This window comes from Micromys minutus, assembly GCF_963924665.1.
Source record: "Micromys minutus genome assembly, chromosome: 5".
Lineage (NCBI taxonomy): Eukaryota > Metazoa > Chordata > Mammalia > Rodentia > Muridae > Micromys > Micromys minutus.
The window spans coordinates 58,918,576-58,933,088 of NC_137974.1; the positions used below are offsets into that span (position 1 = coordinate 58,918,576).

General features: G+C 39.3%; 1 protein-coding gene across 1 annotated transcript in view; it reads left to right on the forward strand.

The window, feature by feature from the left end:
• The window catches only part of CDC5L (cell division cycle 5 like), a 36,581-nt gene that overhangs the window by 12,916 nt on the left and 9,152 nt on the right, over positions 1 to 14,513 (forward strand). Inside the window, exons 7-14 of the mRNA XM_080916616.1 lie at positions 922 to 1,066; positions 1,923 to 2,111; positions 2,743 to 2,891; positions 3,994 to 4,156; positions 5,030 to 5,194; positions 8,136 to 8,216; positions 8,495 to 8,737; positions 11,372 to 11,569. Coding sequence (XP_080772742.1) covers positions 922 to 1,066; positions 1,923 to 2,111; positions 2,743 to 2,891; positions 3,994 to 4,156; positions 5,030 to 5,194; positions 8,136 to 8,216; positions 8,495 to 8,737; positions 11,372 to 11,569 — 1,333 coding nt within the window. The remainder of the gene's footprint in view (positions 1 to 921; positions 1,067 to 1,922; positions 2,112 to 2,742; positions 2,892 to 3,993; positions 4,157 to 5,029; positions 5,195 to 8,135; positions 8,217 to 8,494; positions 8,738 to 11,371; positions 11,570 to 14,513) is intronic.

The window sequence follows — 14,513 nt, forward strand, 5'->3', positions numbered from 1 at the left end:
GCTGTATTCTTAAATCTTTATACTTGATGCAGATAGGTAGAAGCATTTATGCTTATATCTCTGTTCATTTTAGAGCTATCTAGGAGTTCCTGTGAGTTTATTGATAGGGATTTTTACTTAGGTATCAAGCACTATACAACAGAATTTTCTTAAATGTTTAGGGCCTTTGTTTAAGTAGGCTCTTCAAATAGATTAAAGCTAGGCATTTGGAAGGGGTAGTCCTCTCTGTGATAGGGAAGAAAACAGGTAGATTTTTTACATACTGCCTGAGGCTAGTTTAACGTCTAACAACCTTTGGGTGCCATTACATATATACCCTTTTTCTTTACTTGGGCAGCAAGATGGCCCAGCAGGTAAAGAAACCCACTGTCAAACCTGATGGTTTAAGTTTGATATCTGGAACCCATGTGGTGGAAGGAAAGATCAAGCTCCTGCCAGTTGTCTCTGAAATGTCACACGCATACCATTGCACATGGTGCACTCCCAACCCTCCAAATAAAAGATAAATGTGGAAACTTTTTTGAATGAATTTAAAAATCATAATGAGGAGGCATGAACATTTGATATATTTTAATTCTGTCTTTTTATCTTTTCCTGCATACACATCATTTTCATATGTTCACGTTTCTATGTGAATATAAACAGTAAGTTTTGTATTTTTTGACACATTATTTTTGACATTATTTTTATAGTTTTAGGCTTTAAATTTTAGCACTTAAATTAGTGTCTTTTGTTAATAATTCTGTAAGTATTCCAAGTTTTTCTCAAATGCACTAGATTCTCTTGTAGGAATCACTTAACATTAGTTTTGTGTTTTTAAAAATTCCATAGAAATGAAATTGTTTAAAGTCTTAATAGTTCTATAGCTTTTGATATTATTACCTGTGTGTAATCTTTTATTTCTGTCTTGACCCATTACAGTGAAAAAGAAGGAAGAGATAGAAAAAAAGACAAGCAACATTTAAAAAGGAAAAAGGAATCTGATTTACCATCCGCTATCCTTCAAACTAGTGGTGTCTCTGAGTTTACCAAAAAGAGAAGCAAACTTGTGCTGCCTGCCCCTCAGGTAATTGGGGTAGTCTGTATCATATTTAGGAAATATTGGTGGGCTGCTGTCTCAGGCCTGTGCTTAATGCTCAAGAAACCACAATTTAATGGAGAAAAAAAATTCCGTTGGTGAGGGCATGAACACAGTCTTGTTATGTGCTTCTACTTCAAGTGGTGGCAGTTCTTGGTAGTTGTTAATTGAAATTATTCTAAATATTTCTAAGGATATTTATTTCGGTAAAATTATAGAAGTACACTTTTAGATTTTCATAGAGATCTGTGGTTTAGTGGACTGTGTGATATTTAGTTGATATTCAATAGTATTTTCTATTCATTAATAGTTTTGTATAAGTACTTATGTTCTTAGTGCAATCAATTTGTCAGTATATTGATTTAAAACATTTTAACTATGCCTAGCACATACACTCCATTGGAACAATTCAAAGATTAGCATGGTTCCTGTGTAAGGGTGGCATGCACACATGTATAATCCATTTTATGTTTATAAAAGGAAACAGCTGGGTGGTTAGGGAGAGTGGAGTGGATTGGGGGGAACGTGGGTTTAAATATGATCAGTAAGCATTGTATGGCATTCTGTAAGAATTAATAAAAATACTAAAACACTATAAAGTACAGAAATACAGCCATTACAGCCAGTTGTTTATAATGTGAACACTCCTTTCCCACCTCCACCCCCTAGTAAAAGGAACACTTAAAATTTTATTTTGGAAATTTTAAAACCAGGCAAAGTTAAGTGGTACAGAGAGGTCATTTTGCCCTCGACCCAGCTTCAGCAAGTCAGTCTCTGAAACCTGGAATGTTTAAGCTGCAGTATTCCCTGTTAAAGAGTTAACTGGGCTGGTCTTGTCCTTTAGATTTCAGATGCTGAACTCCAGGAAGTTGTCAAGGTAGGCCAGGCCAGTGAAGTCGCGCGACAGACTGCAGAGGAATCTGGAATCACAAACTCTGCTTCTAGCACTCTCCTGTCTGAGTACAATGTCACAAACAACAGCATCGCTCTGAGAACACCACGGACACCAGCCTCCCAAGACAGGATTCTGCAGGTGTGCTGGCACTGCTGATCATCTTTGTGTTGCCATGGAGGATACCACATGGTTTGGTTGTGTATGGGTAGGGCCAACAGTTTGAACTTGATGTTCATGATTTCCAGAGCATTTCTCACAGCACAGAAACTGAATTATCAGATTAAGTGTGCTGAGCTAGCAAGGTCATTGGTGACTGTCTATTCATTCACAGCATTTTGGAGTTGGCCTGCCAGTCTGCCTTAATTTTGTACATGTCAGGGAAGTGCAGGCCTTACAGTGTCAGGCTATTAAGTTTTGTATGTGTGGATGGTTTCCCTGTGTATATATGTGCACCATTTGTGTGCAGTATCTGTATAGTCAAAGGAGGGTGTTGGAGCCACCGGAACTTGAGTTATAGACAGTTGTGAGCTGCCTTTCAGATGCTGGGAGTTGTGCTGGGATCTTCTATTAGAGCAGCCAGTGCATTTATCCTCTGAGCCATCTAGCCAGCCCTTCCAATTGTTGGCGCTTGGTAGCCACTGTGCCTGAAAGGTTGTGGAGCTGCTGCTCTTGGTCCTCAGGGCTGCCTCAGAACACTGGGCATGGAGCAGAGCAATGAAGGACACAAACAGATTCCACTAGCCTGACTGCTGTGCACTCTTATCTCCAGGAAGCTCAGAATCTCATGGCCTTGACCAATGTGGACACTCCATTGAAAGGTGGGCTTAATACCCCACTGCATGAAAGTGACTTCTCTGGTGTGACCCCACAGCGGCAAGTTGTGCAGACTCCAAATACAGTTCTGTCTACCCCTTTCAGGTACTGTAAAAACCAGCATGCTCTGTAGTTTAGAAAAACGTGAATTTAAGAACCTGGGCAGAATGGTTTTATTGAGTAATGTTGACAGAGATTGGAATAACTGTTTAATTTTTGATGTCTCCTAATTGGGTTGGCTGGTGTCTTTGGAGGTTGGAAGAGGGTATTGGCTTTCAAAGAACTGGAGTTAGGTTGGGAACCACAGTGTGGGTGTTAGAAATTGAACCTTGGTCCACTGCAAGAGCAGCTGGTACTCTTAACCTGAGCCATCTCTCCAGCTCTGGTATTAGGTGTTAGCTCTGCCCTCTATGGGTTATTTAGGATAGAAATCCCCACAGTCCATTATACCTGTAGATGACAGCGGAATCAAGAGTCATTGGAAGCTAGTCTTTGTATAGTAGTTATTGCTTCCTGTGAGGCTAAAGAGAGCCTAATCTCTATTTTCCTGTGTATATCTTGTCTCTCAAATAGATTGTAAGCTCCTTGGGGGCAGGGACCATGTCTTAAATGATAACAGCGCACCTGTTGGGAACAGATGTCTGGCAGTACCATCAGTCTGGAACACAGCCAAGATACAGGAAGTAAGCAACAAAATCAGAAAGGCTTTGAATAATTCAAGTATAAGTTGCTGCTGGACTTTATTATTGAAGTCTAAACTCAGAGCCTGTTCATCCTTAGATGTGAATCTGAAAATGTGGTGTTTGATTTTCAAACAGTATAAAAGCATAAACCATGTAAAGAGTACCTTTGATGGGAATGCGTGTGACATGAAAGCTAAAGACCTAAGAAGGGAGGTGATAAATGATGAGCACACTGAGCTCAGGGAGTCATCTGGGGTCTTCGAGTGAGTGTGGTGGTCAGCCTCCTGCCAGCTGCTTGTTCTTAGTTACCCTACTGTGTCAAAAAAAAGTTTGGTGGACCTAATACAGGAAGGCAAAAACATCAGATGTCAGGGCTGGAAGCCCCTATAGTACATATAAATACTATGTTCACCAAACCAAACTTCAGTCTTAATCTACAAAACACAGTGAAAGCAAGAGAGAGGTTTTGGTGTCTCTCTTCTTACTTTATGCATTTACCATGACTTAGATTTCTGTTTGTATAGGACTCCTTCTAATGGAGCTGAAGGGCTGACTCCCCGAAGTGGAACAACCCCTAAACCAGTCACCAATGCCACCCCAGGTAGAACTCCACTTAGAGACAAATTAAACATTAATCCTGAGGATGGAATGGCAGACTACAGTGACCCCTCTTATGTGAAGCAGATGGTAAGTGTCAGCTCTTTTTTATATTTATGTATTCAGTGCATTGAACTCAGGGACTTTCAACCTGCTCTACACTGGGAGCTACCTCCATCTCTAAATTTTTAAATTAAAGTTTTTATTTTTATGTGCTTGGTGTTTTGCCTGCATGTGTGTCTGTATGAGGGTGTTGGATCCCCTGGAGCTGAGGTTAGAGACAATTGTGAGTTGCCTTGTGGGTGTTGGGAATTGAACCCTATTTCCTCTGCAAGAGCTGCTAGTGATCTTAATCACGGAGGCATCTCTCCAGTGCTCGCTCTCTCTCTCTTTCATAATACCAAATCAAGTGCAGATTCTAATGAGCTTTTTTTCTCTCGTCCATGAAGAAATAGCTTTGAGACATCCTTAAGACCACAAAATACTAGTTTATTACAAGTCAAGGTTTTGTTTGATTTTAAAGAAGGAAGATAAAAGAATAAAAACGTTGAGGATCACTTCAGAGGATTCACTACTAAGTTAATTGTTTTATTTTTACATATCTAAACATTTAAATTATACTTTAGTGTATATTCATGTGGCATATGTGGGTGCACATTTACCGCAGTGTGCGTGTGTGGGTCAGAGCATAACTTGAAGGAGCTGGTTCTCTCCTACCATGTGCATCTTGTGAATGAGACTTAGATGGTCAGTCTTGGAGACAAGCACTTTTACTGGCCCCAAGCCAGTTGTTTTGTTTTTGAGGTCCAGGCTGGTTTTGAGTTTGTAATAATCTTGCCTCAGTCTCCTGAGTTTGGTAACTATAGGCATGTGTTAGTTACTATGCCCTGCTGTTTTAGACATTCTTAGAGAATTTATTAGTACTGACAGTGTTAATTGACAAGGACCAATTCTTTTCTATAGGAAAGAGAATCTCGTGAACATCTTCGTCTAGGGTTGTTAGGCCTCCCTGCGCCTAAGAATGATTTTGAAATTGTTCTACCAGAAAATGCTGAGAAGGAACTGGAAGAACGTGAAATAGATGATACCTACGTTGAGGATGCTGCTGATGTGGATGCTCGAAAGCAGGTGAGAATCATTAGAAAGTATCATCAGTATGGTCATGCACCTTGGTAGGCTTTAGAGCCGTGCTTCTCAGCCTGTGGGCCACAACCCCTTTGGAGTCATATGAGATATCCTGTATATCAAATATTTACATTGCAGTTCACAACAGTAGCAAAACTATAGCTATGAAATAGCTGTGAAGTAATTTTATGGGGGGGGTGTCACCACAACATGAAGAACTGTATTAAAGACTCACAGCATTAGGAAGGATGAGAACCTTTAGAGGGAGGCATGGTTGTCAGTGCTTCTAGGTTGCTACTTTGACTTTTTCTCATATTTTTAATGAAAGTCCTCAAGTTATGTCGTTTAGCAATAATATATACATGAATGAATACTCGTGTACTCAGAATGTCTTAATGGGTTTTTAAGATGTTTATATGCATATGTGTGTGTTTAAACACTGAAATTTACTATGATTTTCTAAATAAAACACAGGAATGGCCTTTTAAACATTGCTTTAATTCAGTGAAGAAAGGATGTTAAAAGCAAAAGTTGGATTAGTTTTGAATAGTTTTAGATCTGTACAGGCAGACAAAAACTAGATTTGGAAATTGGAAAATATTAGCAAACTCTTAAACTGATGCTATAATTGTCCAGTGATACTTAGGTCTTGGCTCCATTTGGAATAATTTTTCTCAAATACTGTATGTTTTTCTCAGTTACTGTATGGCCCTTTCTGCCATATTGTCTCAGAATGGTTGCAAGGACAAAATCACTGTTTTCTCTGTAACGTGCTGCACTTTTTCTTGTCACTGGGCAGGTGTGAGGGTGTTGCAGTAAATAATAAAATGGACTGCTGAAGTAATAATATCGACCCCTGAGGTCTCATTCTGCGGACATCACTTTAGTGCTGAGCTGAGCACACACATGCGGTCCCCACATCACTTGGCACTTCAGGCCACCTCTATGAACTCAGGCATGGCTCACTCCTCTGCCCCTATTGCTTCTGTCCCAAGTGGGTACAACTGCCCCAGAGTGTTATTTTCTCCCACTGCCCAGCACAAACATAAATGACTCCAAAACCTGATGGCTTTTCATTTAGGTTTATATATTCTCAATCCACAAACCTTCTACACAGTAAGATTACATCAGTGGATAAAGATACAAACTGCTCTTCTATATGAGATAAAAAGACCTATAGAATCCTTTAAAAATATTCATATCTACCTATTGCCTATTAAATCCATCTGGATCTAGATCATCCTTCTGGAGCTCCATCTTCATTTTTTTCTCTCGAATCTCCTCTGCCTCCTGCCTACACTTTTGCTCCTCTCAACCTTTCCCCTCCTATCTCTCTCTTGTCCAAGCATGTACTACATGAGGGTGCAGAGTTTGAGGTCTAAACTGTTGGACAAAGTTTTAATAAGTAACTGACATGATGAATGAGTTAACACTGTTGTTAGTGTTGCTGTGTGATAAAAGTCAGGCTCCTACCCTGTTCAGTAATGGAACTGTGACATGCATTAGCTTCCACAACTGTTCTGTGTAGGTGAGAGAAACATTGAGACGTTGCCATCAGTTGATAGGATGGTTAGCCAGACTTCATTGGCATTCGAGGGTTACATTCTTTTCAAAACAAAGTATTTTATCTTTGCTATGTCAGAAATAGGATTGTTAAGGCAGGTCGTGCCTGAATGATCTGGCATTTCATGGAACTGTAGCAAGGGTTCCTCTGACAAATACCAAAAAGTGATTCTGGCCAGTGGCTAATACTTCAGGATATTTAGGTTTTTTTTTTTTTTTTTTGTATTATTCTAAGCCATTTACATTGACATTCACATTAATTGTAGTATGTATGTTGAGCAAAACATATTATTAGTTTTGTAAGTGTAATGGTAACCATTACCAGGCTACTTAAATATTGTATTCTTTCATTCAGTTCTTGAGAGGACCTAGTGGGGAGGAAAAACAAATAAAAAATCCAGGACTATTCCAGTGAACTAAACTGGAGAAATGACATTTCTTTAAGGTCCACATGCCACTTGACATTTTTTTTTTCCAAGTCAAATTGCTACATTGTCTCTTGGTTTGTACCCAGGTGTTGATTATCAGAGCTGTTTACTCAAACTGCAAACTCCTGTAAATGGCATTTTTGGAGGAACCTAAACTGGTGTACTTTTAGAAACCTAGAATGTAAATACTTGTCTTTTATTAGACTCTTTGGTGTCCATATGGCATTAGACAGTGTGCTGGCAGTCAGCAGAGGCACTTCTCAAACGAGAGGTGGGGCCTCTACAGTAACACAGATGTCACCCACCAGGGTCTGTATTGCTGCTTCTGTGATTTTTTTTTTTTGCTTTTTATATCATCACTCAAATGGAAGAGAACAACTTTTTAAAAAATTTCTTCTTGTGTTAATTTCTTTCTTTGAAACTCTGATGATGTCATCATTGACTACAGCATCAGATGCCTCAGTGCCTGTGGGCTGTAGTTGAGGAGGCTGCTGTTACTTAACCTGGAAGTAAGTCATCTTGCAGGAAAAGAGGTGAATGTGGGGAGCAGAGGTGCATATTTTTTGTGTTTTGTTCTTGGAGATACTTCCAGTTACATTCACGTCACTGTCTCAGAAGTGGCATGGAGTTGTCACACCATTGTAACTGTAGGGTCAAGGAACATTGGCTGGGTTTACTTTGGGTGAAAGCAAAGAGTTGTATTGTGGGAATCTCTTCTATGTTTATGATTGCCATTTAGACAAGAAGGTGGTTCTTTGGTAGGCAGAGGAATGTAAGTGGAGATCTCACTATACATGTCAGTTGTGGAATGAGAATGAATAGTTGGTTCTTGGAGCCTCAGCATTACTCTACACCCCTACATAAATTTCTATAGTTTTTAAGCTTTTGAATATGGCTGATAGGAAATGTCAACTGCATATAGCTACAGTAATGAATATAAATTTTATTTTTAGGCCATACGAGATGCTGAGCGTGTAAAGGAAATGAAACGAATGCACAAAGCTGTTCAGAAGGATCTACCCAGACCGTCTGAAGTAAGTGGTGCAAATTCTGATTTAAGTTTGTTTATTTACCCACTATTAGTGCATTAAAAAGTTCTCATTAATAAAGATTATAACAAAATTCCTTTGCTTTCTTGAATAAAGTAGTTCTCAAATCCATTCTTGAAAATATTGCTCAAATACCATTATGGACTTAGAAGTAGGGGGAGAAATTGCTTTTGAAAATATGAAAGTGCTATTTAGTTTATGTTGTAAAAGTAGGCACAGTATTGTGGATATGTCTGACCATTTTGCTTGTTTTAAAATTTTAGGTAAATGAAACTATTTTAAGACCTTTAAATGTAGAACCACCTCTAACAGATTTACAGAAAAGCGAAGAACTGATCAAAAAAGAAATGATTACGATGCTTCATTATGACCTCCTACATCACCCCTATGAGCCGTCTGGAAATAAAAAAGGAAAAAATGTCGGGTTTGCTAACAACAATTCAGAGCACATTACCTATCTTGAGCATAGCCCTTATGAGAAGTTCTCCAAAGAAGATCTGAAAAAGGTGGGGTTGATCAGGAGCCTCACCATCGTGACATTGCAGCTCTTGTTAGGTCCTGTGTGTCAGAGTCAGAACTTAAGTGGCCACATTGCTACTCAGAACCAAAGGAAGCACTACTAGGAGATAAATGTTCTGTGACGTGCTATGCAAAGAATATGCTCTTTTCGTTAGTATGTAGTATGTGGGTGTGTGGGTGCTTGAGCCCATGTACGTGGTGCAGAGGCCAGAGGATGATTGATGTCAAGTCTTGTCCCCTGTTGCTCTCTTCCTTTTTTTGAGAGAGTGTCTCTTACCAAATTAGAGGCTTGCCATTTGCTGTTTTGCTAGAATGGCTGGTACAAGCTGCAGGGGTCCTCTTGCAGCACCCTGCCATCTCATGTTGGGGTTGCAGGAGTATACCACTATACCCAGTTTTTATGTGGGTGCTGGAATTCTAAACTCAGGACTTTATGCTTGCAGAGCAAGTACTTTACCCACTGAGCTGTTTTTTTAGTCTTCAGGATATGTTTCTAATACTCTCTTATTAGTTTCAGAGGCTTTGGTAGCAAAAAAGCCCCTGTGGGTGTTGTTGGCATGGTTGAGAATTTTGTTGATTGCTATTTTCCTGTGCTAAAGTCTGCACTTAAATGCCTTTAGTAGTTAAGTGTTACTTAGACTGATATAAAAGGTATGGTTTTATACAAAGTAAGCAGTTTCTAGTTGTGAGCTCTAATGGTTTGATTATCTCTTCTAGAACTCCTATTGAAATTAATTACCACTATAGTAGTATTAAGATGTGGGCCCTCAAGTCATTAGTTCTTGAAGGCTCTGTCCTCATGAATGGGTTAGTTGTTTCATGACTGATTCTATGACTTTGTGACTCAGTCAGGTCCTCACCGGATGTGAGATTTGAATTGATTGATGGGATTAATCGATCAGTTAATTAATTGATGGGAAACAAATGTTTCATGGTTTATTTGTTTATATTCATCTTTGTTCCAAAAACAGTTTAAAGTAGCTAGCTGTTTGCTTAGCCGATTCTTTGGTTTATTTTTTTAAGATTTACTTTTTATGTGTATGAGTGTTTTGTGTATCTGTATGCCACATCTATGTAATGCCTGTGGAAGCCAAAAGAGAGATGGAATCCTCTGGAACTAGAGTTGAGCCACTTTGTGGGTGTGGGGCACTAAACCTAGGTCCCCTGCAAGAGCAGTAAGTGCTCCCAACCACTGAGCCATCTTTCAGCCCCTGAAAATTCTTTGTTGAACATTTTTATTCAGTTTTTTAAAATTACATTATTTTTTAAAAATTATTGTATGTTTGGATGGGTGGGTGCTGTGGTTCGTGTGTAGGGGTCAGAGGAGAACTTGGTATGAAGCATTTCTCCTGTTCTACTATGTTGGATTAAAGAATTGAACTCATGTTGTCATGCTTGATGGTTAGTGCCTTTACCTGCTGAGCTGTCTTGTAACCCAGAGCATTGTCCCATTTTACAGTTGAGAATTGGGCTCAGAGGAGTTCAGCGTTGCAGGTAGCCACTTAAACAGGGAAGCTGTGATTGTAAGCCTGCTCAGTTCTATCTCATTCTGCCACCTGAAACTGTTCTTTGGTAGAGAACTCAAACTGGCTTAGGCTCCACTATCCACTTAATGTCCTCAGTCTTACTCTCATGATACCATGGTGTTGTCAGAGATGCCTGGGATTCCTTTCACCTTGTGAAATCATGAGTAGAAGGTGGGATGGAGTACCCATGAGTCAGCATTGGTGCCTTTGGCTTAGATTCTGCCTCATCTGATTACTGTTGTTATGGTCCTGGACAAGTTGTTTAATTTCCCTGAATCCATTAGTTTCATTACCTTTAAAGTGAAGTCAATATTGGCTAGTTTGTAAAGTGGTTAGATTTTTTTGTTTTTATTTTTTAAGAGGTCTTCATATGTCACCCTGGCTCTGGAACTTGCTCTGTAGACTAGGCTGGCTTTGGACTCTCAAACATCTTCCATGGTTAAAATTTTTGGAGATAATGAAAGTTGTACTTTTGAACCTAGTTTCTGATCTGTAGTGACTGGTGCATACTTGGGAGATGTTGCTGTATAACGAGTAATAGCCATGTTTGTGCTCTTGGAGAACCATGGATGCTTGACTTTTAAAAATCAGTGTGCATTTTAGAGCTCTTACAGCTTCCTCTCTCTGTGTGTGATAGTATGTGTTCGTTGTATGTGTATAAGCCCATGCACATGCTAGAGGACATAGGCTATCATTCTCTATCACTTTCAGCTCTATGTCCTTGAGACATAGGATATATTTTATATTGTCTTTCATTGAACCAAAAGCTTGCTGTTGCTGAGTTGCCTGACTGAGGCTATAGGCACATGGTCATGTCTATTGGTGTCTCTCTCCCCCCACTCCCCTCTCAATGGGTTCTGGGGATTTGAACTCAGGCCTTCAGGTTTGCAAAGTAGGTACTTTTACTCACTGGGCCCTCTCTCTAGTCCCTACTTTGAGGCTTCTTAATCGATTTAGCTTAGGTATTGTCCATCCCCTTCTAGAGAACAACCATTAAACCTTACTGTTGGTTTAAGGAAAGAGGGAAATACACTACTCTTAAGCTTCATGATGGTGGAAAGTGTATGCTCCAGCTTGAATTATTCCTGTCAACAGGCCCAGGATGTTCTGGTCCAAGAGATGGAAGTGGTAAAACAAGGAATGAGCCATGGAGAACTTTCCAGTGAAGCCTACAACCAGGTGTGGGAGGAATGCTACAGTCAAGTCCTCTATCTTCCTGCTCAGAGCCGCTACACACGGGCTAATCTTGCTAGCAAAAAAGACAGAATTGAATCACTTGAAAAGAGACTTGAGGTTGGTATCCATTTGCTTATATGTTCAAAATATTATTGTGTATATGTGTGTATGATGTGTAAGTAAGTACTCAAGGAAAGCTTTGTGGAGGCAGTTCTTTCATTTCCTTCTAAGTGGGGTTTGCCCTGAATTCCGGTTGCCAGGGTTGTGCTGCAAGTACTTTTACCTGCTGAGACATTTCCACTGCCTTGGTCTCCTTTTAAAATTCTAATTCAGCTGAAATTGTGAGCCAATTAATACCTCTGATGACTTAAGTCAACTAGGCTGGACAGCTGATTGCTTTGCAGTTCTTAAACTTTGCTGAGTACCCACCCATCAGTCAGAACCTTTTATTTGTGGGAGAAGGAATTACTTAAGTGATGCTGGTTGCTGAAATCAAAGTGAGTCAGTGAGATCTCAGCAGTGGGAGTTTTGATTTATAGCTCACAGAGCACCGAAGTTTACAGAAATTCAATACATTTTTGTGTATCCTGAAGTTTGCGTTTGAGTGGAGCTCTTATGCAGACAGTGGTTTCTGTGATTTCCTAGGTCTGTGAAGCACTGAAACCTGTCAACAGCAGTTCTTGGCATGTGGTTTCTTAAAATAATGTTCATATTTTGAATTCTAGAATCTGTAAACATTTTGCCAGTGTCATGTAAATTGTGCTTCACAGACCACCATGCTATGCTGCCTTGTGGATTCTGTTTTTTTTTTTTTTTTTAAGACAGGGTCTTACTGTGTTACTACGTCACTATACCTATTCCTGGAATTTACTGTGTAGCTCAGGCTGGTCTCAAACTCAGACATCTCTCTGCCTGTTCCTCCCAAGTGCTGGGATTAAAGGTATGAGCCACCACACCCAGCATGTTTTCTAGATTCTTAATGATGGTCTTTAGGGATATGTCTGAGGTCAAGATGGAATATGGAAGGAAAAGGGGATTCTTCAGGACACTGGATACAGAAAATGGCCTCCGCTTCCTCTTTCATTTGATTGCTAGTTTTTCTTTATAAAAAGTAAATTTGAGAGTATTTTTGTTTAGGGCTAAATCTAGATATTAGAATTACTTGCGGTAGCTGGGACTATGTGGAGCTAGAAAATGAACAGGAAAAATGTGTCTACTAATATGAATATCTTAATTTAATCTCTATGACCACATGTATAAGACACTTATGGTCTTGCCTTTGTGCCTGTTGAGTTAGGAAATTAGTTCTTCTAATGTAATTTTTGCAGTGCCAGGGCCATGAGTGTTGTAGTTTTATCATTTCCAGCAGATGGCACTGTTGCTCTGTTTTAATTCATAATTAAAGCTCCTGGAGCCAGAACAGGAGTGGTTAAATTGTAGGTTATACTTTGTGTTGTGCAGGCTTCATTTCTTATAAATGACAGTTACAGATCTAAGGCCAACTTTGTAATTGATTGGTAGGCTGTTTGGAATGCTTCCTTGTAACATTTACATATAAATACTTCAGTCTCTCACTTAGTTTGAAAATCTCAGTTTGAGGTGGGTAAACTTTTTCTACTACAGATGGCAAGGACATTTTATGCTGTTTAAAATGAAGAGGATAATTTTCTTGAATCTTATTCTGTTGAGGCCCTAACTTTTATGACAGCAAATAAATGTCAGAAAGGGAGTACTGCTCTGAAGTACAGTGACTCTTCTCTGTTGAATCAGCCCTGAGAATCTGAAGGGGAAAGCACAGAAAGCCTCTACTGTTCTGTTGGAGATGTACGTGGATTGTTGTGAGCAATCTTTAAAAACATGTGGCTCTTTTTGTTCAGTTCATACCAGGAACTGAAATCTTCTGTTGAACTGTTTCTGTTGAAGGATTGCTGATGCTGGAAGAATATTCATAAAACAGTCTAAAGTACTTTTCTCTCTTTGACTCCTGGATAACTTGGTTTATTGTTAACCTAGCTAATTAGTTTTAAGGAATACTTAATCAAATCTTTCAATTAGTAAACTCTTTTTATTCCAAAAGAACATTTATTAAGTCTTCAGGAAGAAGAAAAACAATTCAAAGATCCAAATAAAGCTTCCATCTAGTGTGTATCCTTCTGTAATTCACAGCTAGATTTCTCAGAGCTCATGAAGTCACAGTTTACTGGTTTGAAATATATAAATACTTTATTTCAATTGTGTGGTGATTCTTTCATCATCTCAGTTGATTGCTAAATTATAAACACTATTCAGAGTTTATTGTGGGAAGGAACTGTAGTTAGAAGGTATAAACTAACTGCTAAACCGCCACTCGAGGCTCAGGGAGGTGGGCTTTGGGCAGGCACAGTGCACCATGGCTGCCAGTGTTTGACTTTTGCTGCCATGAACTTTGGATCAGTGAATCCAAATTGTTGCTCCATCTCAAGCCAATCAGGCAAGAAAATATGCAGAGTTATCATGGCTGGTGTTTCCTCATTGTACTTAAAAATACCATCTGAAGTTTATACTGTGAGTCATGGTTTTGAGCCACTACTCATATTTGTTACTTGGCACTTTTTTTTAAAGTTCTTAAGATACTTCAAAATTGGGATCAGCAGTTAAGAGTACCAGCTACTCTTACAGAAGACCCAGGTTCAATTCCCACCACCCACATGGCAGCTCACAACTGTCTTATATAACTCCATTTTCAGGGGATCAACACCCTTACACAGACTTGCATGCAGGCAAAACACCAATGCTCATGAAATAAAAATAAATCATCAAAAAAGAGATACTTAAAACTAATAGTATCAACTCATTTGATACAGCACATGGATGTATTGTGCTTCAGAGCCTGTTAAGTGTTGTAGTCCCAGATCAGAAGTAAGTGGGAAAGAGTTCTGAATTGTAATTGAATTCAAGGATTTTATTTTGCTTTGAAGGCAGAATTAACAGGAACCTTGTCAGGCATTTGTAAAGGGGCAAGCAGAAATTAGAGCTCAGGAAAGTTGTGCAAGCACAGCTTACAGAAGGTATTTTAACATGA